Source organism: Dermochelys coriacea, chromosome 3, assembly GCF_009764565.3.
Source record: "Dermochelys coriacea isolate rDerCor1 chromosome 3, rDerCor1.pri.v4, whole genome shotgun sequence".
NCBI classification, from domain to species: domain Eukaryota; kingdom Metazoa; phylum Chordata; order Testudines; family Dermochelyidae; genus Dermochelys; species Dermochelys coriacea.
In genome coordinates this window covers 110786801-110809525 of record NC_050070.1, presented here as the reverse complement: position 1 = coordinate 110809525, position 22725 = coordinate 110786801, and the positions used below count along the sequence as shown (strand labels likewise).

The window sequence follows — 22725 nt, the reverse complement described above, 5'->3', positions numbered from 1 at the left end:
CCCGCACACCTTGAGCACCAAACAGGAGCTCATGCACACACACCCCACTTTCCCACCTGCACCCCTCACACCAAATGGGAGCTGCCCCAGGTAAGCGCTCCACACCCCAACCCTGAGCCCCCTCCTGTATCCTAACTCCTGGACAGACTCTGCACCCCAACTCCCTCCCAGACTCTGCATCCCCAGTCCACCCCACTCCTGCACCCCCTCACACACACCCAGCCCCGACTCCTGCCCCCCAACCCCATCCCCTGCCCTCCCTGACTCCTGCACACACCCAGTCCCCTGCCCACCCTGACTCCTGCACCCCTCACACCAAACAGGAGCTGCCCCAGGTAAGCACTCCACACCCCAACCCCTGTCCCAGCTCTGAGCCCCCTCCCACACCCCAACCTGCTCCCGCACCCTAACTTTCTCCGAGACCTTGAACCCCAGCTTGAACCCCCTGAGCCCCCTCCGACATCGTAAGTCCTGGCCAGACCCCATGCCCCAACTTTTTTTTTTTTAAACAAGTTTTTAATAAACCGTTCTTATCCAAAGAGCTTTACAAGGAGTTAGCTAACAGTACAAACAATATTTGGAAAGAAAATTAAGTCGTCTGCCGAGACACTCAGCGATTTTCAAGTGGTATATGGAAAAATAAGTTAGACTACAAAAAACAATCAAGGTACCTCACTTTATTTTCATTTACTTCCTATTACTTATAGGAGGAGGAGGAAGAAAAAAAGAATGAAAAAAGGAAGGGGGAGGGGGAGATGAGAGAATGTTCTTTTTCTTGGCTGGGTCCCAAGGAAGGGCTCCAAAAATGAAGCTGAGCACAGGGCCTCACTAACTCTAAATCTGCCACTGGCTGGGGAACAAGACTGAATAGGGAGTTAAAGGTTCTTACATGTAGGAAAAGGTTAAAAAGCTCTAACATAAATAGGCTACATTGCAACTAATAAGATTTTAATAATTGGACTACAAACACTAGAAGGAGGGTTAGAAAAGGATTTACAAAACGATACCCATATGTGTAATGGAATAAAGTAAAGAGAAGGAATATTGAGGTGACATTAAAAAAAAATCCATTAGGCAGCTAGGAAGTTGCAATTTTTGCTGATAAGAATTTCACACCTCCTATTTTTGTTACCCTGTCTCCCCTGAACCCCATCCCAACCTGTTTGTTCATCACATCCAAATGTTTTTTTTTTTTTGGATTAGAAGATCACCGAGGCAAAGACTGTCATTGTCTATAGGTCTGTACCGCACCTGGCACAGTAGAGCTGTGATCTGGTTGGCCCCCAGGGGCTATAACTATACATTTTAAATGAATAATTATAAAATTATACTGTGGAATAGCCATTCTGGAAAATGATGGATCCTGAAACATTTGTGAAATTTAAAATTACACTAGACTGACCAAAAGCAGCAATATCTGATGAAAGTCATATACTTTTTTTTCCCCCCACATACAAATTAGGAATGATTATTTCTGCAGACTACCTAACACACTTCCCAAAACAAAGAATACATGATCTTTGCCCAGAACAGCTTAAACAATACCTCTTAGAAAAAGGGCCAAGGGAGAGTAAAACACCACACTATAGAAACAAAGAATTGTATTATCCTTTCATTCTTCTGTTACTGAATGTATGCCAACTGTGTGAGAATAATTATTTACTTTGTCTCTCAAATCACACTTACTCAAAACTAAGAGGGAGCCATGGTGCCTGTATTACTTGTTGATTTGTTTCAAAGTGTTCCTTTATCTACTCACTAGAGATGCTACAAAAAACAAGCTGGACTGGAGCCTTTTTTTTCCAAGTGTTTTCAGTTTTGGGGAAAGGAGTAAGATGGTCTAACAGCCAAGATATCCTCTCTGTAAAGATATATTCAGCTTACTTTCTAGTTAATGCATGTCATTTGCGATTTATAACTCTCAAGTATTTTTATTTTTTGGTAATTGAAAAGTGAGCAAAGGAACAGCGGGAGTTACAGTGTAGCCCTGGCTTTACCCTCTGCAAGTAAGTAAGTGCTGGATTGGCAAATTTCCCTCCATTGTTAAGGTAACCACACCAAAAAAAAAAAAAAAAAATCCCCAAAACTAAAAAACCCATCACCAGTGAATCATTTAAACATTTTAAAAGCTGTTGTCAAGTATCAGGGGGTAGCCGTGTTAGTCTGTATCCCCAAAAACAACAAGGAGTCCGGTGGCACCTTAAAGACTAATGGTACAGTCTCTAAAGACCTTTAGTCTTTAAGGTGCCACAGGACTCCTTGTTGTTAAAAGCTGTGGAACACTCCAAGATGAAGAAGCGAAAGCTGCTTATTGGTGTAGCTGCCTAATCATCTAATATGTCACTTACTTGTGTCTGTGGATCACAGCATTAAAGGCAAGTCCATCAGTCCAGCTTGTGGTAAAGTTCAAAACATTGACCTGACTGTAAGGCCTTGTGGATTGCCGAACCCAGCTCAGCAGGATTTTCTCACTGTTTGTCTGCTGCAAGTTTGACATGATGTCCTTCATGACATCTTTCACCTGCAGAAAGCAAATAATCAGTCACAACTACAATTTTACATGAGTTAACTGTTGATCTGCCAAACCAGCATTTAACCTGAATTGTTGCACCAACTGGTATCAGTATTCAAAACACTGTTTTCACTAAACACAATAGGTCAGCTGCAGACAGTGCAGCTAAGGAAATGAGTCTTTAAGACACTTTGCATCCTCCTGATCAAGGGCTGCTGTGTGTGCAGAATGGGACCCTAGTGTAACAGTCTATGACTGCTCTAAGTTACAACAGCATCCCCAGTACTGCCCAGGCTTGCATGGCATACACTATGGCTCTGTCTCCTCCTGTCCTTGGTTCTACCCCAGCATGTTCCCCTATACTGGGCCTTTTAGGGGGACGATTCCACATGGGGAATTCTTCTGAGCCTCTTACACTCCATTTGCTGCTTTTATATGATGCCTAAGCAGATACCAAAGTCCCTCCCAAAGTATCCAATTCTCCTCTCACTCATGCTGGTGTAAATCATGAGTAACTGCATTGAAGTCGGGGAGGTACTTTGGTGAGACACTAAAACCACACCACAATTACAGTATCAAGGCCATTCTGCTAGAACACTTTAAAATACTTTGCAAGTAGATCTGTACAGAAAGCTTGAATAAAAATGTAATGTTTTTGTCTTCATTTAAAATGGTATGGTGTGGTACACTGTAAAACACTGTGTGGTAACAACACTAAGAACAGAACCAATTGACTGAGCACAACTGGACACACAATTAGAAATTGCGTTGTGGGATTCAGCCAACAGAAGAGGTCAAACTAAACTCTGATCTACACTAACTACAAACTCAAAAGAGACATGATATTTTCCACACTAGAGGACAAACAAAAGTTTGTAAGAATTCAAAAAGATTAACATGGAAATTCCTGGAAAGAGACAGACTTCCCCAAAGCTTTCTCACCTGCCAGTGCAAGATGATGCTCCACAATAATCCCAGCGTCAGTTTGTGATTTCCATCAACAATGTCAGTCCCTCCTATATTCACCAATTCCACCTGGAGGAGACATTAAATTAACATTTCTCACCAAGGATTTGAGTGTCCTCCCATTTTCTTATCTACCAACCAGCCATTAGCAAATAAACAGATACATTTAATTTTGTGGAAATTGCCAAGCAGAGCTGTTCTCTTCAGAAATCTTATCTGAATTTGTCATGAAGGCAATTAGAAGCAAAAACATAGGCAACAGAGTAAGGGTTCAATCCCGACCAGCAATATAGGGGGGGTACCAAAATCAACCAATACACAGGCAAAATGCAGTAATTCGTCTGTTTTTCAAGGTAAGAGGTAATCCTTAATGCTATAGGGCATTATAGAGCCATGAAAGTGTCATAATTACAAACAACTTTAGTTTTCAGATTGACACAGGAGCCACACATGACAAGCTTTGTATGTGGTAACACAGAGTCCAAGGGAGAATCAGTTTGCATTCGTTTTAACTGAAGAAGTTTAATGAGGACTCAATTCAACAAAAATTATATGTATGGAGCGTTGGTGGGGTTTATTTAATTTTTCAGGAGGGGCTGCAAGGGGCAAGATGACGTTGGTTTTATCTTCCTTTTTAAATTTCCTTAATCACTAATGATCTCTGCTTTTTTCTTGACACTTCCCCTCTTATTTTAATTTGACATCATCACTTATGGAAGCTTTTGAACTCTTCATTTCTATTTTACACTGAAATGTAAAGTTTTTGAAACAAACTCAGCTCTTACTCCTTTTTTAACGAGAGTACAAACGAGAGTCAGATTCCACAGTTTTTCCTCAGAGTGTTGAATAAAAGGAGCGGACCAATGAAAAGAGCAAACTGCCTAGAAAGCTGTGTGTAATGCCAAGGTAGTGTTATCTTTTAAAGTTAAGCAGTCCATAAACGACATCCATAAGACATCTTAATGTGGAGAAATCTGAATTAATAAATTTAATGTAGGGAAGCCAGAACTAGAGACTGGAAATTCTCTTTTTGGGTTACAAGCTCTCCAAATCCAAAATGGACAATGGGATAGCCATACCTTACAGCAGCAAATCTAGAGGCTATAGAAGAAAGGCAATTAAGGTGACCATGGTGCTATTCCCAAAGGCAACACCACTTCCACTGCAGAATCAAGGACTCAATGAAAGAACTTAGATTACGCCTGGGTTGAGGCACTTCATAAAGCACATATACATGTGTGTCATGTGCAGCAGCAATTTCTTCCCATATGTAGAATGGGGGTCATTAAGCTGGCAGAATGAATGTGAACAGAGAAGGAAAACAAATTCCACTCTGCCTTGCACAGTTACTCTGATACAACAGTGAATCTCTTTCCTGCTATCTCATCTGACAAAACACGTTTTGCTCAACATCTTTATTAATGATCTGGATGATGGGATGCACTGCACCTTCAGCAAGTTCACAGATGACTCTAAGCTGGGGGGGGGGGAGAAGAGGTAGATACGCTGAAGGGTAGGGATAGGGTCCAGAGTGACCTAGATAAATTGGAGGATTGGGCCAAAAGAAATCTGATGAGGTTCAACAAGGACAAGTGCAGAGTCCTGCACTTAGGATAGGAGAATCCCATGCACCGCTACAGGCTGGGGACTGACTAGCTAAGCGGCAGTTCTGCAGAAAAGGACCTGGGGATTACAGTGAACAAGAAGCTGGATACGAGTCGGCAGTGTGCCCTTATTGCCAAGAAGGCCAATGGCATATTGGGCTGTATTAGTAGGAACATTGCCAGCAGATCAAGGGAAGTGATTATTCCCTTCTATTCGGCACTGGTGAGGCCACACGTGGAGTATTGTGTCCAGTTTTGGGCCCCACCCCACTACAGAAAGGATGTAGACAAATTGGAGACAGTCCAGTGGAGAGCAACGAAAATGATCAGGGGTCTGGGGCACATAACTTACGAGGTGAGGCTGAGGGAACTAAGCTTGTTTAGTCTGCAGAAGAGAAGTGTGGTGGGGGATTTGATAGCAGCCTTCAGCTACCTGAAGGGGGGTTTCAAAGAGGATGGAGCTCGGCTGTTCTCAGTGGTGGCAGATGACAGAAAAAGGAGCAATGGTCTCAGGTTGCAGTGGAGGAGGTCTAGGTTGATACTAGGAAACACTATTTCACTAGGAGGATGGTGAAGCACTGGAATGGGTTATCTAGAGTGGTGGTAGAATCTCCATCCTTAGAGGATTTTAAGGCCTGGCTTGAAAAAGCCCTGGCTGGGAGGATTTAGTTGGTGTTAGTCTTGCTTTGAGCAGGGGGTTGTTCTAGATGACCTCCTGAGGTCTCTTCCAACCCTAATCTTCTATTACTAGTTGGTGTCTGCTATAAATCACACTAGGGAACAAGATGACGAGCTCCTTATGCTCCCATCTATAATGTGTATGGAAGAAAAAGCTGTGTGAACATGTGGGACAGGACTTCAAGTTCAGTGACATGTGCTGGAGGGTAATATAATTTATGCCAATGATTAAAGGGATTAGAAAACATGAGTTACAGTGACAGACTCAAGGAGCTCAATCTATTTATCTTAATAAAGAGAAGGTTAAAGGGGTGATTTGATTACAGCGTATAACTACCTATTTGGGAAACAAATTTGATAATGGGCTCTTCAATCTACCAGAGAAAGGTATAACCCAATCCAATGGCTGGAAGTTGAAGCTATACAGGATGGAAATACGGTGTACATTTTTAAAGGTGGGGGTAATTAATCATTGGAACAATTTACTAAGGGCCATGACAGATTCTCCATCACTGGCAATTTTTAAATCAAGAATAGATGTTTTCCTAAAAGATACATTCTATGAATTATTTTGGAGATGCTCTATGGCCTGTTACACAGGAGGTCAGACAAAATCATCAGAATAGTCCCTTCTTCCCTTGCAATCTCTAAATAATCAATAATACAGATTCTGCAGTCTGCCTGTGTAACTCCACTGAATTCAATTAGTGCCAAGTCACCTTTTCAACCAATCTTTTTATTTGTTAGGTGAATGAAACTGACATGGAATCACTGGGACAGACATGGAACCCCAGAGTCACTTTTCAGGAAGACAAACATTTTAAAGGTTTCAGAGTAGCAGCCGTGTTAGTCTGTATCTGCAAAAAGAAAAGGAGTACTTGTGGCACCTTAGAGACTAAAATTTATTAGAGCATAAGCTTTCGTGAGCTACAGCTTACTTCATCGGATTCATCGGATGAGCTGTAGCTCACGAAAGCTTATGCTCTAATAAATTTGTTAGTCTCTAAGGTGCCACAAGTACTCCTTTTCTTTTTACACATTTTAAAGTAGCAGAAACTTACGGTTTTGGAGAGACAGTGAGGAAGGCAATGGGATGGGAAGGGAGGGAGGGAGAAAGAAAATAGTCACCAATGCAAATCATTTAACCATGACACTGGAAAGAAAACTAGGATGCAAAGAGGGGAACACATTATAATGGAAGTACTCCAAGTGCCACCTGCTGAAAATTATTTTGCAAAAGGTGTGATTTAATCTGAGTGGAGAAGGAAAGGTTTTGAGAACACGTAACATAAATGCTTATGGTTTTGGAACCTGTGTGATTATAGACAACTCTTTCTATATCTTCTCTGTATCTGTACTAAATCCTACATCCAACCCTGTAACTATATTTTATGAAAACCATTGCATGTACTGATCTTCAAATAGCTTTTATCATCATCATATTCTAAACTATTCTGCTCACGTAAGTGAACTGAAGTCACAGCAATCACTGTAAATTTTCACTTTGTATTCACCTGTTGCTTAGAATTTTTTTTTAAATGCTCAATACTAATTCTTTCAATAGTTATTGATATTTTCTAGCCCCTAAGTAACAATATTCAATGGCACTCCTTCCTCCTTTATCTTAAAAAAAACAACTCTTAATGTTTCTGAGCACCTGGTGTAAATCATGTGAAGATTCTTCACCGCAGTCAGCTGACTAATGCTATCTGCACATTTCCAAAACATGGTCTTGGCAAGTCAAGGAAGAACCAATAAAATCACTCAATAGTTTAACTCAATCTCATTTACTACTTTCACAAAATAAACAAAATTAATTTCAGACTAGAAAGACTCATAACTTATCCTTAGAAAAGCAAATAAGTGTGTGCACAGTATGTCCGAGAAGAATAAATCCTTGCCTGCATCAAGTCACTTCCTAGTAATATGATTTTAGTCCAGAAATACAAAAGGGGAAAGTGCTCAGTAAGTTGCATCAGTTTCACAACATCATTTGATCAGCAGTATATAAATACACTGGAACCCAATTACAATAAACTCAGACACACTGTAGTGAAATACACTGAAGCTGTTATTCCTGAATTATTTCAGTACTGCCACATGCAAAACAGCAATTCTGATCAGAAAAAACATATGCTTATCATGAAACTGTTCTGTGAAGAAAAAAAATACAATTGCTTCACTAGAAGATTACAATATAATGCGAATAGTTGTCAAACATTTAAAAAAAAAAATCTTGTTTTCCTTAAAACTGTACTGTTCATTTTTGATCAGCTACTGAAGATTTACAAGCCTGGGACAACTCATTAAGGACCTGAACCAAAACTCATGTAGTCAATGGAAAAAGACTCCTATGGGCACTTTGGTTCAGATCTTAAAGCAGGGGTTCTCAACCTTTTTCAAATCAAGTCCCACTTAGAAGGTCTTTGGGGTTTTGTAAACTTGAAGGCCCCACCCCAAAAAAAACTGAGTGAGTGGCATTTCAACCTAGTGCACGGGGTCACAATGCCACTAAAATTTGACCTTCCAGGCCAAATTTGAGTGAGTGGTACTGCAACCCCACGCATAAGGTCACAAAGCCACTCACTCAAATTTGGCCTGCACGCCCCTCTGTCATGAGTGGAGTTGCGACTTGGCACTTGCCCTCCCCTACCCCTTTTACTGCAAGTACTGATGTACTGGAAGGCTTGCTGTGCTCCTCTCCCACCCCCAAAAGTTTGACACCCCCCAAACACGAGAATCTCTGCCCTAAAGGGATATATAGAGATTCAAAAACTGTCATGCCCTTGAGATTCCTGCTGCATCTTCATCTGAGGAGCCTCCTATTTATCCATCTAGATTCCTGCACTTTGACCATCAGTTTAGCGTGAGGTCAATTACTTCCAAGCTGAAACTGTGTGGACAGCTTCTGTTTGTTGAGTTAGGAATTTTTGCAACATATATTTTAACAAATCTTCTCTAAAATTACTATCTAAAAGTATTGTATGTATTACAGCAATGAAAAGAGCAGAGCCGTACTGTGCTAGGGACGGCACAAATTATAGAAACATACTCCCTGCTTCAGAGAATTAACAATGAAAGTCTCCAATCCCACTAACATTCAAGCATATGCTTAAAATTCAATATATTGTATTTTTAATTTTAAATAATATCTACCATGTGTTACTTCTAAGGCCTGTTGGCATTAGACCAATTGAGGATTGATCAAACGACTCTTCAGAACACTTATACTGGCTGAATCATAGAAATTTCCGAAGAAGCCATATGTGCCATATATAGTTTACATACCAAAGGTTTGGTGAAGTAGTGCTCAAATACAACTATCATGAGTGCATCTAAGAAACCAGATTAAATAATACTGATTCAATAACATATACCGACTAGAAGTGATAGTGACTTATAAAGTGGCAAATAATGAGAGATGAAAATGTAAAACAGTTTAACCCATACAGAGAACAAATGCCTATAACCAAAGCATTCAGTTCCTCTTCATAAAAATCTCATCCAAAACAGTGTCATTTTCATAACATCTTGCTTGCATTTAATTTCATAAAAATATTAGACCTTAGTTGAAAAAATTGACCACTTGAATTGTGCATAATTTTCATTGTCTGGTGGCATTTTTATTTGCTGTGTGCAAATGGTTTATGATCTGCAATTCCAAGCCACTTATCTTAGAAGATTTATTAAACCAAAATGACCACAAAAAATATTTTAAGTTACAATATAAGCTTACACTGTTCTGATGTAAAACTTGTAGTACTCTGTTGACGTTATTTAGGGCATGTACTCTTGTGGAACCACGTTCTTTGGGCTAAAAATAAAAATACAAAGTTACATTTTGTTCACGTCAAAACATTTGACAACAGTTGAAAACAAAAACAGAAAAACAGGAAATTTGTCATTTTATCGTGTTATTTTTATAAAGAAAAACAGAAAAATAAGGAAAACTGCCGATTAGAGGGTTTTTTACTGAACTATGAAAGAGCAACACTTCATACAATACTCCTTAAATGTTGAAACAAACCTCAGTTTGAGAATGTTTCAAACTTATCTTATACAAACTTCAAAAGTTTTAAATTTTCAATGTGCTGCGGAATTTTGTAGTGGTAACATAACTGCCTTGTGGAAGTTCAAGTGTGGGGGGAAGGTGAAGCTTTTGGCAGTTTGACAGAGCAGCTGGGATTATTGGCTCCTGGAAAGGAACAAGAGGTAATCTGTTGTTTTGACACCCATAAAACAATTGAGGCCTTGAGCACTGGGGAGAGGCTGCACTTCCTCTTTTTTCACACCCTACTTTGGGTAGGGACAAAGAGAATTTAAAATTCAAAGCAATACTTGACAACACCAGCCACTCCATTTCCCCTGTGCTATCAAAATCCGACTCATGCAGCAGTCCTGTGTGGAGCCCTACTGCCCGATTGGTGCGAGGATCCAATTGCAAGATCAGGGCCATAAAGCTTATTGTGGAGTGCCACAAACTGGTATCAAAGCATGAAAGACTCTCCCTTTTGTATAATGACAGGTTTCAGAGTAGCAGCCGTGTTAGTCTGTATTCGCAAAAAGAAAAGGAGTACTTGTGGCACCTTAGAGACTCATCCGATGAAGTGAGCTGTAGCTCAATGTTCTAATGCTTAGAGCTTATGCTCTAATAAATTTGTTAGTCTCTAAGATGCCACAAGTACTCCTTTTCTTTTTTCTCCCTTTTGTGATGCCTTGCAACTTCAATGGGCTTTAGATCAAGCCCAAAGTTACATGCACTACATAGTGGGATGTTTGTATTTAGGAAGCACCTGTCAAGTGATTACCATCCTTCACAATCACTAATTAATACTTTTCTTACCAATGGATTTCCTGTGAGCCCTTCTAGAAGATCCAAGAGCTTCCTTCCATCCTTGAGCTCTGTGAACATATCCTTAATTGGTGGCTTCCCACTCTACAGAAAAAAATATGGAAACCAAATGAGGGTTCTATTTCAGCAACAGAAGCCTCTTTAAAATTAGAGAAATTTTAATTTTGCATCATATTTTCAATTCACGGTTATTGTAATAAAGGAAAAAAGAAGAGTCCCACAACTGTGAGTTGTGGCCATCCTCCACAGATGAAAATTCTTTCCTTACCTTTTTGCTTTCTCCTTCACTGTACATCTACAGCCTAATATCGACACACACTGAGCACCCCCAGCTTGTACTAACTTTAATGTAGGTGCTTCAACACCCCAAGAAAAAAAAAACTCCATGTGCTATACATTTCTTTGAGAAGAAATGTTCTGTTCTAGCTACACCGAAGGCAGAACCAAGACCATGAACACATTAAAAGGAGAGAGGCAAACAGATTCTCAACAACAAGATTCTTGGCTTGGTGTTGCTTTTCATTCTGGGGCTGATCCAAAGCTCACTGAAGTCACTGGGAATCTTTCTGTTATCTTCAATGGGCATCGCCCAAGCTCAACTACAGACTCCCAGTAACCATTTCTATTGAAATGGGTACATAATTGGTGTAAGTTAGGTAACAACATGGTAATATCAATCCTTTCCTATACTTCCCTTTAGTCTCATTACCAATGATCCAATCATAGATTCTATGGAAATGGGACCGGAAAAAAAACAGGACAGCCGGTAGCCAGATTAGTGTGTTACATTCATCTACTGGCTGTGTGATACGCAGATGAGTGCCAGATTGGAGTACAAAATAATTCGAAAAGGTGCCTAATATCCATAACATTTCAGAATTTCACTACATCATCCCCTTAACTACATACCACTTTTTCAGAAAGCAAAACTGGTCAATTTACACAGTTACGTCAAGTAGTTGTGCTATTACAACATTCACTATCCTGGCTCCTCTTTCCCCAATGACAGGTTTATAAAAAAAGAGACAAGAATTGCGGAGTTCTACTAATACATTAAACCAGAAAAAGCAGAACTCATGTTTTGTAACGTCAACACAATTGCAAAACGGGATTATTTACATGCAACCCAAAGCAGCCAATTTTTTTTTAATAACGTTTATTGTTTCAAAGCTACCTTTTGGTTTCAAAACTTAAAACCTTAGTTAGAGCAACAGCTGCCAGAAAGAGGATGGCTCTAGACTGTTCTCAATGGTAGCAGATGACAGAACGAGGAGTAATGGTCTCAAGTTGCAATGGGAGAGGTTTAGATTGGATATTAGGAAAAACTTTTTCACTAAGAGGGTGGTGAAACACTGGAATGCGTTACCTAGGGAGGTGGTAGAATCTCCTTCCTTAGAGGTTTTTAAGGTCAGGCTTGACAAAGCCCTGGCTGGGATGATTTAACTGGGACTTGGTCCTGCTTTGAGCAGGGGGTTGGACTAGATGACCTTCTGGGGTCCCTTCCAACCCTGATATTCAATGATTCTATGATTCTATGAAAGGTCTGATACTACTAAAAGAATGTATAGAATCAAAGTTAAGCTATTTCAAACACTGAACCACACTGTGATCTCGTTTACATCAGCATAATTGAAATCAAAGTCAGTCCCCAGTTTTAACTAAAACAATCTTAAAAATACTAAGGATGCTCACGTAACTGACAGCTCAACGTTGTTTATTTTTTTTATTTTTATTTTTTAAAAGTAGCAACCATCCAAGATTTCTGACATTAAATTAATACAATAAACTTTTCTGGCAGAAGGGTTACCAGTCAATTACTGTCACAATCAATTTTAAAAAGTGTATACAGAGTGTATATGTACACACAAGTCTAGGATAGAGAGAGCAATGAAATTGACATACTATAATTCCAAACAGAGTAATGATAAGATAATGTGCACAAATTAAGAGTTTATGAGCAAGAACATTACATATCAGTATTTAATAAGTGTAAAAATACCCTTCCAAGCATGGTAAGACCACCACATATTCACACTATTCGCATATGCTTTTCAGGTGATGTAGATGTCATACAGTTCAACCCCAACCTTTAAACTTGGCCTGGGATGGCAGAACGGGAGAAAGGAGAAGTTGGAATTTCTTGAGTACTCCCACACAATGTGGTGTGCCATGGGAGCAGCTGAGCCATTCAAGCTTGGCCATCACAAATTACTTTTACCACGAATACCAGCATACAAGCCACCTTAATTTGGGATTGGATCAAGGGACAGGTGATGGGGTCATGGCAATTAAGGTGCACGAATCACTGTTCCTGTTGATTACAAAACACTGACCATGAGGGGCCAATGGAAGCTTGACTAACTGTAGGAAGCCCCATACCCCCCCCCCCCGGTATAAAAGCGAGTACCTGCTGATGTGTGTGTAAACGGTTGGGCTAGGTGACTACTACAGAGTCTACCCCGCCCAGGTGCTAAATAGCAGAACCTAAGGTGCCAGATTTGTGGCCACAGGGAAAGGAAGAGGGTAGGGAAGTTCATATTCCAGAAGTCCAAGGATTTCTTTCCCTCAGGAATCTGTTGTCATTAGTTTGATGCACTGATAAAAGTTTCCTACAACCTTGCCAAATGTCTTGCAGAAAGAAGAACAAGTATTCTATTTGTCCACAGTTATAGGCTCGAGCTATGTGTGCATCACCCCAGAATTGCATTCCTCTTCATATTAGTGGCTACCAAACACATATAAAGATTCACAGAGATCTAAAAATGTGCAGAGACTGAAAATACCAATATCAAATATCCTGACATGGATTTTGATAAATAGACCACAAGCAATTTTTCTGTCTCTACTGTGGGATTGTAACAGTTTTGTTGGAGAGGATAAAAAGATCTTCATTGTGCTGTATTACATTTCAGAGGTTTTGGACATATACCATCTGATTTTTTTCCCCACTTGGATGTTTTATTTCTCGTTTTAAGTATATGAAAATAAACCTGATTTCCTGCTCTGAGACATTTTTGTTGTGCAGGTCATGATATTTTCCATCTACAAGTAACTTTCCACGTACTGTACTGCTGGAAAAAGTTTCGATCTGCTTTCTCAAGAGAATGGTTTTATTTCACTGGCATCAGAGCAACACTTTCTTCTGCCAGTTTAAACAGCCATCAAAAGAGCTTTAGATTATTTCTGAAATTTAAACTACTCATTTCTGCTTTACTACAGCATTCATTATCCTCAAATAAACAGACAGATAAAGCAATGTTAAAAGAGCTGTTTTGTAGAAAGCTTCCAGAGAAAACAATGCACAGTACTGGGATGAGAACTAGGGTCAGATTATAAAATAATAAAGGTATCTTAGTACTTTGTTAGGTTGCCATCGAGTATGCCTTGGGAATTATTTTTTTCCCCAAAATAGAGAGTCATAGATCCAAGTTTCTGATATAATTCACTATTTTGTAAATTTTGCTAAGCACTTTGGACCCTTGTAGGAAGGGAACTACATAAGTATTATTTTTATAGCAATGTGTTAATGGCCAGATACAAAGCCCCAGGAAATAAAGAGAATAACTGTCTCCCAATTATTTCAATGGACTTCAGAGCAGGACTGTTAAAAAAAAAAAAAAAAATTGGCAAGACTTTCCACCACTGCCATTTACACTGATGCAAAGTGAGAATAAAGTGATGCCATTCTGAACTGGTGTATTTTATATTCACTTTTCACAGGTGTAAGTAACTACACAAGGGCAAAACAATGCAGGCCTAATGATATCCCATAAAACAGTCATTTTATCACTGAAGAGATCCGATCAAAACTGAGGTACTAAACACTATTAAAGTGACAATCAGACAAATTAGACCAGGACCTGTAGCAAGAAGCAAGTGCAAACACATCAGGCCATCAGCCAGGAAGTAAGAAAATGAAAGGAGGCAGAGGAGTCCAGAATAAACAAATTTAACAGGTTATATAATGAAAACTGGTTACTCACCAAACAACAGAATCAGAGGAGAAGTTTTAAGGGACACTACCATTGGAAAGCTACTTAACAGACCAAAATTAGTAGATTCAGCTACTACATTTAGGGTGACCAGACATCCCGATAAAATCGGGACTGTCCTGATATTTAACCCTTTGTCCTGCGTCCCAATTGACGTACGATCATGATGCTGTTTGTCCTGATATTCAGGTGAGGAGCAGCAGGCAGGGGAGTGAGGAGGCAGGCAGGGTGCATGGGTCTTGCGGCAGGTTGGGGGAGGGAGGTCTGGCGAAGGAATGAGGCAAGAGCAAGCACTCAGCAATTCTGAAAACCTGTTTTGTTTTTGTTTTTTTTAAGGAGTCAGTTTAAGCATCCAAAAATTGAGGCAATCAAAAACACTAATGAAATTTGAAAATTTAGGCCACTGTGTACGGAAAACATTTAACTGATACACATTTCCCCTTCTCAAGTTATATCTCTGAACCATTCAGGTTCTCTCTGTTGACTGAAATAAAAGACACATACAAAACCAATCTGTAATATTACCTAGTGAGAAGCCCCATTGATTACATCTATCCCATCAGATATCTCTACCAGGTTGATCACTACTGCAGTGGAACATCTTAAAAATTTACTCTGCTCTAGATCAGAAACCAAAAAACCGATCTAGATATTTCTTTTATCCCTACTTTAATCAATAAGAACGGATTTTTTTTAATCTTAACTGTACTATAATAATTTCATGTCAAAGCCACCTTACTCCCACTCCCTTAGGCTGCAAGTTTGATGCTGTGCCTCCTTGTAGCTCTCCCCAGAATTTCACCCCATGGCTTCTAAACTTGATCGGATACTCAACGGGCAGCCAGTGAAGTGACGGAAGCACTGAAGGATGTGCTCTGAATGAAGTGTGTTGTTCAGCAGACAAGTTGCTGGCTGCACTCATCACCAGGTGGAGTTTACTTTACAGTCACTAGCTGCATTTTAAGATACAGCATGTTGGTCAAGCCTGGAGGTCATAAATGCATAGATCACCGGACTCATTTTATCTCTGACAAGATAGGCCAAAGTCTCTTGGAAAGCTGGAGGTCATTTTGGGTGCTGTTGCTCTCTGGGTATCTATAGTTCAGGAGGATTTTTTTCTAGGCTACAACCACTTGGAAAATGATGGTTCAGACACAATCTCTTGAAGGTGATCTTTTATTGGCTGATTTTTAAAAAGTGTTTCCCTTTATGCACAAGCACTGTTGCCATCTTGCCTGAGATTAGGCATCGATTTTTCATCCAGGAGTTGATCTCATTCAGGTGCTGCAACAGTAATAACGGATACTGGTTTAGTGATAGATGTTGAAGAATACAGAAGAAGAATGAAGCTTTGAAGAACTGTCCAGATGAGAGAGCTCCACAAGCAAAGGTGCTGCTGCCTACCACAAACACCCTGGGTACTATTCATCAACTAGGAGCAGAACCAACATGCTGTGTTTACTCCTGACAGATTTCTGAGCAGAACCTCACAGTAGCCAGAATTAAGTGCTACAGAGAAACAGAGCTGAACAAGGATGGAAGTTTGCCAGTTAATCATATGAAGACGTGCCACTCATATTGTTTTGAGCCATATGACATGTAACCAGGTTCGCTGAGAACACATGTAGCTTAAAACAGCTTTTAACTAGTTTCTCAATTACCTTCTTAGAACCGAGTGACTGGATACAAGTCAGTAATTGCAAGGTCAGTTACCTCAAGCTTCAGTTTCATGCATACCAATGAGACTGTTCTGTGTTTAGAGGAGGGAAGTAGGCAGCAGTCTTTGAAAGAAGCCCTCTCTCACTCTGTGAGTGGCAAGCCCAGATGCTCTTGGCCATCATTCACCAACCAGAGCGGATGTGGGTCAGTGTCACAGAAAGAGAATCAAATTTCCTTCAGTGTATCCAGGATTTCTTGTTGTGCAAATGGGTTGAATTTTGTAAAGGAGGGTGTAGCACCATTAGATCAGTGTGGAGCTATGCTAAGTGTTCCTCCTCCCTGAAATTTATATGATATAAAGTAAGATCCGGCCCACTGAAAGTTAAGTCACCTTATACTACTACTAACTCCCAGATAATCCACTTACATCCATGAGCTTCTGCTGCTAGCTTGCAAATCTGTGCAGTTTTATTAGAACAAATGACTTCTTGTATTTTTCAAGCAAACATCCTTAAGTTTCCATTTATTACTAATAGAGAAATATTTCAAATTCAATTATGATGAAATAAGAGGATTCATAAATTCTCATTAAGAAATTTCCTTTTTCTAGGTTGTTGCTTAGTTTATTTTATGTTACAGGGACTGTGCAATTTATTCTGTTTTCACAACCTCATCTGTTTGCACTCTGTGTTTTACCTGTAATGTATTTTAGTTTATAAACAAAATCAACCCACAATCATAAAATCTGTAAACAAAAGCCATTATAATAAGTAGTGCCTGGTTACTTTTAGCAGAATTTCTTGTAGCAGAGAATTTAACATGCTCTCCTTTCTCATTAAATGAATTGAGGATAGCTTGTAATAAAAGTATTTTAGTAAAAATGTGTCAACATAGGGCGCTAACGAGGCCTGCAGAAATCCAGCCTCGGTTAAAATCCTCTGCTTACGGAAACATTAGCAAGAATAGCAGCAACAGAATGAAAGTGTCATGATCCCTGTCAGCTTCACACTGATGCACCTTAGGGGGCACCAGAGAAATGGTGTGCGCTGGAAAAGCGAAGGTATAATTCTCCACTAGCTGTGTGGGGGAGACTCAACAGGTTCCAGTGTTTAAAGCAGTGCTGGCAAGAACTATAATAAAGTATTAGGTCATCCACAGCTTCCTGAAGACCAGGTCATTTAGTCATATTTTCCCAGATAGCCTAAGTTATATTGTGAAAAGGTTGGGGATTTTTTTAACCTGAAAAATTGTCCAGTTTGTGCACCCTATAAGATGCTAAGTAGTTAAGTCAAAATTGGGACATACCCATATAAAATTATGGTCATGTGTCAACTCTAGTCTTGGAGGCATGGAGGTTAAATCGGGGAAGAGATCAATGTAGTTAATTTAAGTAACTAGAGCACAAACTATTTATTATGTTTTAACTTCATTTTTTTCCCCAAAGGGAGTTTATGCTAATGACCTCTGCAATTTAGTTACACTCCTCAATAATATAGGCACCAAATAAAAAACAAAGATAACTAGATCATGCCCAGTGCCAAATCATGAGTCCAGTACATGGGAACTTGATGTGGGAAACAGTTCAGAAAGTGAAAAGAACGTTGTACAACGTAAACGATTGCATCAACAAATAAAATCTGTTGTAGCTTCCCAATTTCTAAGTTTAGACCACAACTTAAAAATATTTCTGTAAATAAAGATGTGAAAAAACTTCTCCTTTCTATTAGTCCTCCAAATATATGAAAGGACAACAGGGCCCAACATACATGAACAAAAATAGAATACATTTTTCAGGCCCGAATTTAGCAAAGTATGTATGCATGTGATTCATTTAAGCATATGCTTAAGTCTTATTCTCTTTAAAAAAGGACACAAGTCCATGCTTAAGTCCCCTGTTAAATATGCTTAAGTCCTTTTTGGAATTGGCAAATCATTGCCAGCAGCCAAAAATCTTCCGGTCTTCTTACCAAAAATCAACTAATAGAATTAAACATTAATGCTGATGCTTTTTAAAAAATAAAAACAATCAAATAACCAACTAAGTCTCCAGAAGACACGTGAAGAGCAAGAAGATTCATCGAGCTATAGTGCAAAGTTTAATTAAACAAGATGACAGATATAGGTTAAAGTATTTGTAGAACTGAAATAGGGAGGTTACTTACCTATAACTGGAGGTTCTACAAGATGTTTGATCCCTATCTGTATTTCACAGAGGGTTATGCATGCGCACCATGCATGCAGAGCTGGTGAAGTTGAAAATAGTGTCGGTTGGTCCGCGTATGCACACTGGCTCACCTCATGCCTCAGTCCAAGGGAATAAAGGGTGGGGCGGACCAACCATCTCTCCACAGTTCCTTCTGTACCATGATTCAGGTCGGATCCAAAGTGGAGAGGAAAGAAGGCAGGTAGTGGAATACATACAAGGATCACACATTTCAGAGAACCTCCAGTTACCTCCCCTTCTTCTTCGAGTGATGTTCCCTATTGTATTCCACTGACAAGCAGTACCTAAGTAGGAAGAGCATGTGAGGATATAGATCGGGGTGGCCAAATCGAGGCTTGCAAGCCACATGCAACTCTTTTACACTTAAAATGCAGTTTGCGGAGCCCCCTACACTGCCACTCCATTCTTCACATACCAGACTGAGATGGCAGGAGCTCAGGGCTTCTGCCCTGAAGCAGGATAGTCGGGCTAGGGTCTTCTGCCCTGCAGGGAAGAGGATCTTGGGGCTTCAACCCTGGAGGAAGCTTCCTGGGATTCGGGCTTCAGCAGGAGTGGGGCTAAAGCCCCCAGTCCTGGCTGACGCACCCAGCTCTTGAACTATTGAAGATTAGCGGCTTAGAGAGTCAGTAAGTTTGGCCACCCCGATATAGATGCTTGGGCTGAGTGGAGTATCACCATCCCAAAGGACGCATCAGCAGAAGAGTCCTGCCCCAGGGCATAGTGTCTTGAAAACGTACAAACGGAGAGCCATGTGGCTCCTTTACAGATGTCCAGGAGGGGCACTTCATGAAGAGATTCTATAGTTGTTGCTTGCACTCTGGTGGAGTGAGCTCTTACCCCATTGAGGAATAGAGGGGAGGGAAAGTTCAATAGCTGATCGAGTAGAATGAAGCCCGAGATCCATTTGGAGGTTCTCTGGGTAGAGATGCCGTGCCTTCTCACTTTTTCCACTACAGTGATGAATAGTCTCAGGGATTTTTTAATTGGTTTTGTTCTCTGCAGATAAAGGCCAAGAAGGCCTGTCGAACATTGAGGGAATGGAGTCTTCATTTCTCTGCTGAAGCATGTGGTTTTGAGAAGAACACTAAACCTTTGAACTATTAAAACTGCTGAAACTATTTACAAACTAGATTATTCTCATTTTGTAGAGCGAAGCAAACCTGCGGACATTAAAGGTTCCAACTCAAACTATGCAGCAGTAAGACGGAACTGGAGAGGCAGTCAGTCCACCCTGCCCTTCATCCCCTTGGACAGAGACACAAGGTGAGCTAGGGTGCATGCGCGGACCAACAGGCACTTTTCAAATTCTCCATCTCTGGACGCATGGTGCACCTGCATAATTCTGAGTGGAATACAGAAGATAAAGATACCACCACTGTACACTTAGAACACTAGAAACACTATTGACAGTATGTTGAAAATAAAAAAAAGCAAACAAAATATGGAAGCAAACTTCAGACCTAACAAGCAGGTAAGAAACATGTTGCCACAGAAAATCCATGATTTATCTGGACACCTGCGAATATACTGAGCCTGGTCCCACTGAAAATGATAAAGATATTATTAATTCTCACTCATCTTTCTTGCCTGGGTTCATGCGTGCATGCTACAGACAAAGATCCTTCCTTTCTTCATCCTCTTGAACTGGATTTTTAAAGAGTAATTTTTGAATGTCTATTCTTTTGATTTTTTTTTCCTTAACTAAGTAAGAATATTTCAGTTCAAAATTAAACATAATAAAATCATACTGAATGGGCAGACTATTACTTTCATTTCTAGCTCCTAACTTAGAGGCAAACTAATTGATTCATATTACTTTTATGCCAAATGCCATTTATCCTCACAGAACATATTACAATTAAAAATGAGGATATGTTTGCATATCAAGATTACATTACCAAAAAAAAAAAAAAATCAGATTAGATCACTATTCTGAGCTCTGGTAAGAAGTAGGTAGAAGTAGTAGAAGAAATAAGAACAGGCCCAAACACTGAACCTCAATGTTTTCAAAGGTTTAGATTAGTTCAGATAAATACAGTTTATGCCAATACAAGAAATGTTCTGTCCCCTAAACTGATGCTGATATTCCACCAATCAACCTGGCTCAGCAAGATAGCTAGAGCCTAGCAACATCTTTCAGAGTAAATGGAATGCAATTTAGCAAAGGAGAATCTAGACTGAATTTTGAAAAATGTTTCCTACTGCAAAAAACAACAACAATTCGGTTATGGAATACTCTACAAAGGAAATGAAAGACGTTTCTTCACTTGAGCCACTCAAAAATTAAACTGGAGAAAGTACTACAGATATCTTGGATGATATTTCCTTGGACAGACAAGACAATTTAACATATTATGACTTCTATTTTTGCAGGATCCATACACTGCACATTCCATGATCTCCCTGAATCAGACACACACAATCCTTTTTGCAATGTCTCTGGCCTGGAGAATCCCCAAATCATGTGAAATTGTAGACAACAGCAGGCCCAGGCAACATAATTATAGATTTATCAGACTTGCCAAGACACTGCAGTGCATTTGGCAAAATGTCAAAAAGGTAAGAGGCCCAGCGTTTGTTGTGTGCTAAAACAAACCTTAGATTGGAAGGGAGAAAACCAAAAAGCAGTAATGCTGAAAGAGACCTAGAAGTAACAGCAGAAAGAAGATTTCACGTGACTTTTCAGCCACAAAACAAAATTAATGTCTGATAAGTATGGCAGAAAAAATTTAAAAAGCCACTGTGATTTTAAGATGCATACACAAGGGAATAATCTTACAAAACAGGGATCTGAACAGTCCCTCTCTAATAACCCCAATTCAGCAAAGTACTTTAGCATATAAGCAGCTCTTTAGGAGAGGGACTATATTTGTGTATGTTTTTTCTGTGTTTAAAACTGGGCCAGGAACTTGATTGGGGCATACAGGTGTTATCAACTATTATTATTTTTATGTATTTGTATTAATGTTATTCTAGGCAGAGCTGATGGCACCACCTATTACAGCTGCCCACCACTTCCAATTGTAAGAATATGGGGTTTCAGTTATTTATAACTTAGCCAAACTTTAACCATTTGAGTTGAATTTTTCCATGATAGGTGTCTGCCTCAAGTTGAATATTTCTGTCATTTCTGAGAACAAGACTATGGAAAATGTGCATCATCCATGTTAAACAATTCTGGAAACATTCTCTTGTAGAAGCTCTAACACCCCCATGCTTTGGAACAGGAACTTGAAATTTGCCAAGATGACTACCTTTGCGTCTGGGATGTGTCTTTTGCTATACATGTGAAAATCCATCCCCCTTCCCTGCCTACAGGGTTCAGACCCAGAGCCTTGATCTCTTGGAAGATCGCTCAGAGGCCCGCACCTGACATAAGGCATTCCCTCCACATCAGCATTCCACCTTGACACCCACAGAGGGGACAGATGGCAGAAAGGTGTGGAGACCTCCCTTGGGCCTCCTTTGTAATGGACTCTGTGAGGGGGACAGCACCAACCTGCACTGTTGCCAGAGCTTGCTCAGCCAGCTCCACACACTGGACTTTCTCGGGGGTGCAGAAGCAGCCCTATCGGCAGTCACCCTAGATGCCTTTTAGAGGCGATCTAGTTCGAGGAGGGGGAGATGCTGGGCCCAAGACTTGCTGAGGCTTTCCCCCGGTAACCAGTACGCAGTCCTCCATGGTGTTGAGGGGTGGCCAGTGGCGTTGGGTCCAGGGATCAAGGGCAATGGGATCAGGACTGGGGAGGGAGAGGGGGGTGTGAAGATGGGCAACAGAGAAAGGGGCGTTCTTCCCCAGAGATAAGCCCCAGACATTGCAGCAACCTCCTCTTGCACAGACACCCCCGATGGCTTTTATCAGCAGCGGGGTCTGTCCGCTCGGCTGGGTTCAATGATGGGACCATCCCCAGCATCCAGTGAGACTGTCAGCTGGTACTGGTGGAGGAGGGGGAACTGGGCAGGTAGGATCACCAGTGGAGGCAAGGCAAGGCCAGCGTCCCTCCAGACATTCCCCAAAGCCCAGCAGGGGGAGCACTGAGCCTTTCCCTGATGAGAACTGGGCCCAACAGGATGTTGGAAGGATGTTCCAAACTCCCCACACACCGCCACCAGCAACTGAATGGGGACTTGCCAGCAGAAAAGAAGCCATTCCTCCTCATCAGGGTGGGGAAGAGGAGACAGTGGCAGTGGGTGGGTACAGGAACCACAGCAGATGGCATTGTGATGGAACCACAGCC

At 40.5% G+C, this 22725-nt stretch overlaps 1 protein-coding gene across 7 annotated transcripts in view; it reads right to left on the bottom strand.

Annotated features, from left to right (window-relative positions):
• The window catches only part of UTRN (utrophin), a 607443-nt gene that overhangs the window by 478221 nt on the left and 106497 nt on the right, over positions 1-22725 (bottom strand). For all 7 annotated transcript variants that reach the window (XM_038397679.2, XM_043511144.1, XM_043511142.1 and 4 more), the window contains 4 exons: positions 10604-10696; positions 9497-9574; positions 3455-3547; positions 2349-2521 (listed from right to left, as the gene is read on the bottom strand). In XM_038397679.2, coding sequence (XP_038253607.1) covers positions 2349-2521; positions 3455-3547; positions 9497-9574; positions 10604-10696 — 437 coding nt within the window. The remainder of the gene's footprint in view (positions 1-2348; positions 2522-3454; positions 3548-9496; positions 9575-10603; positions 10697-22725) is intronic.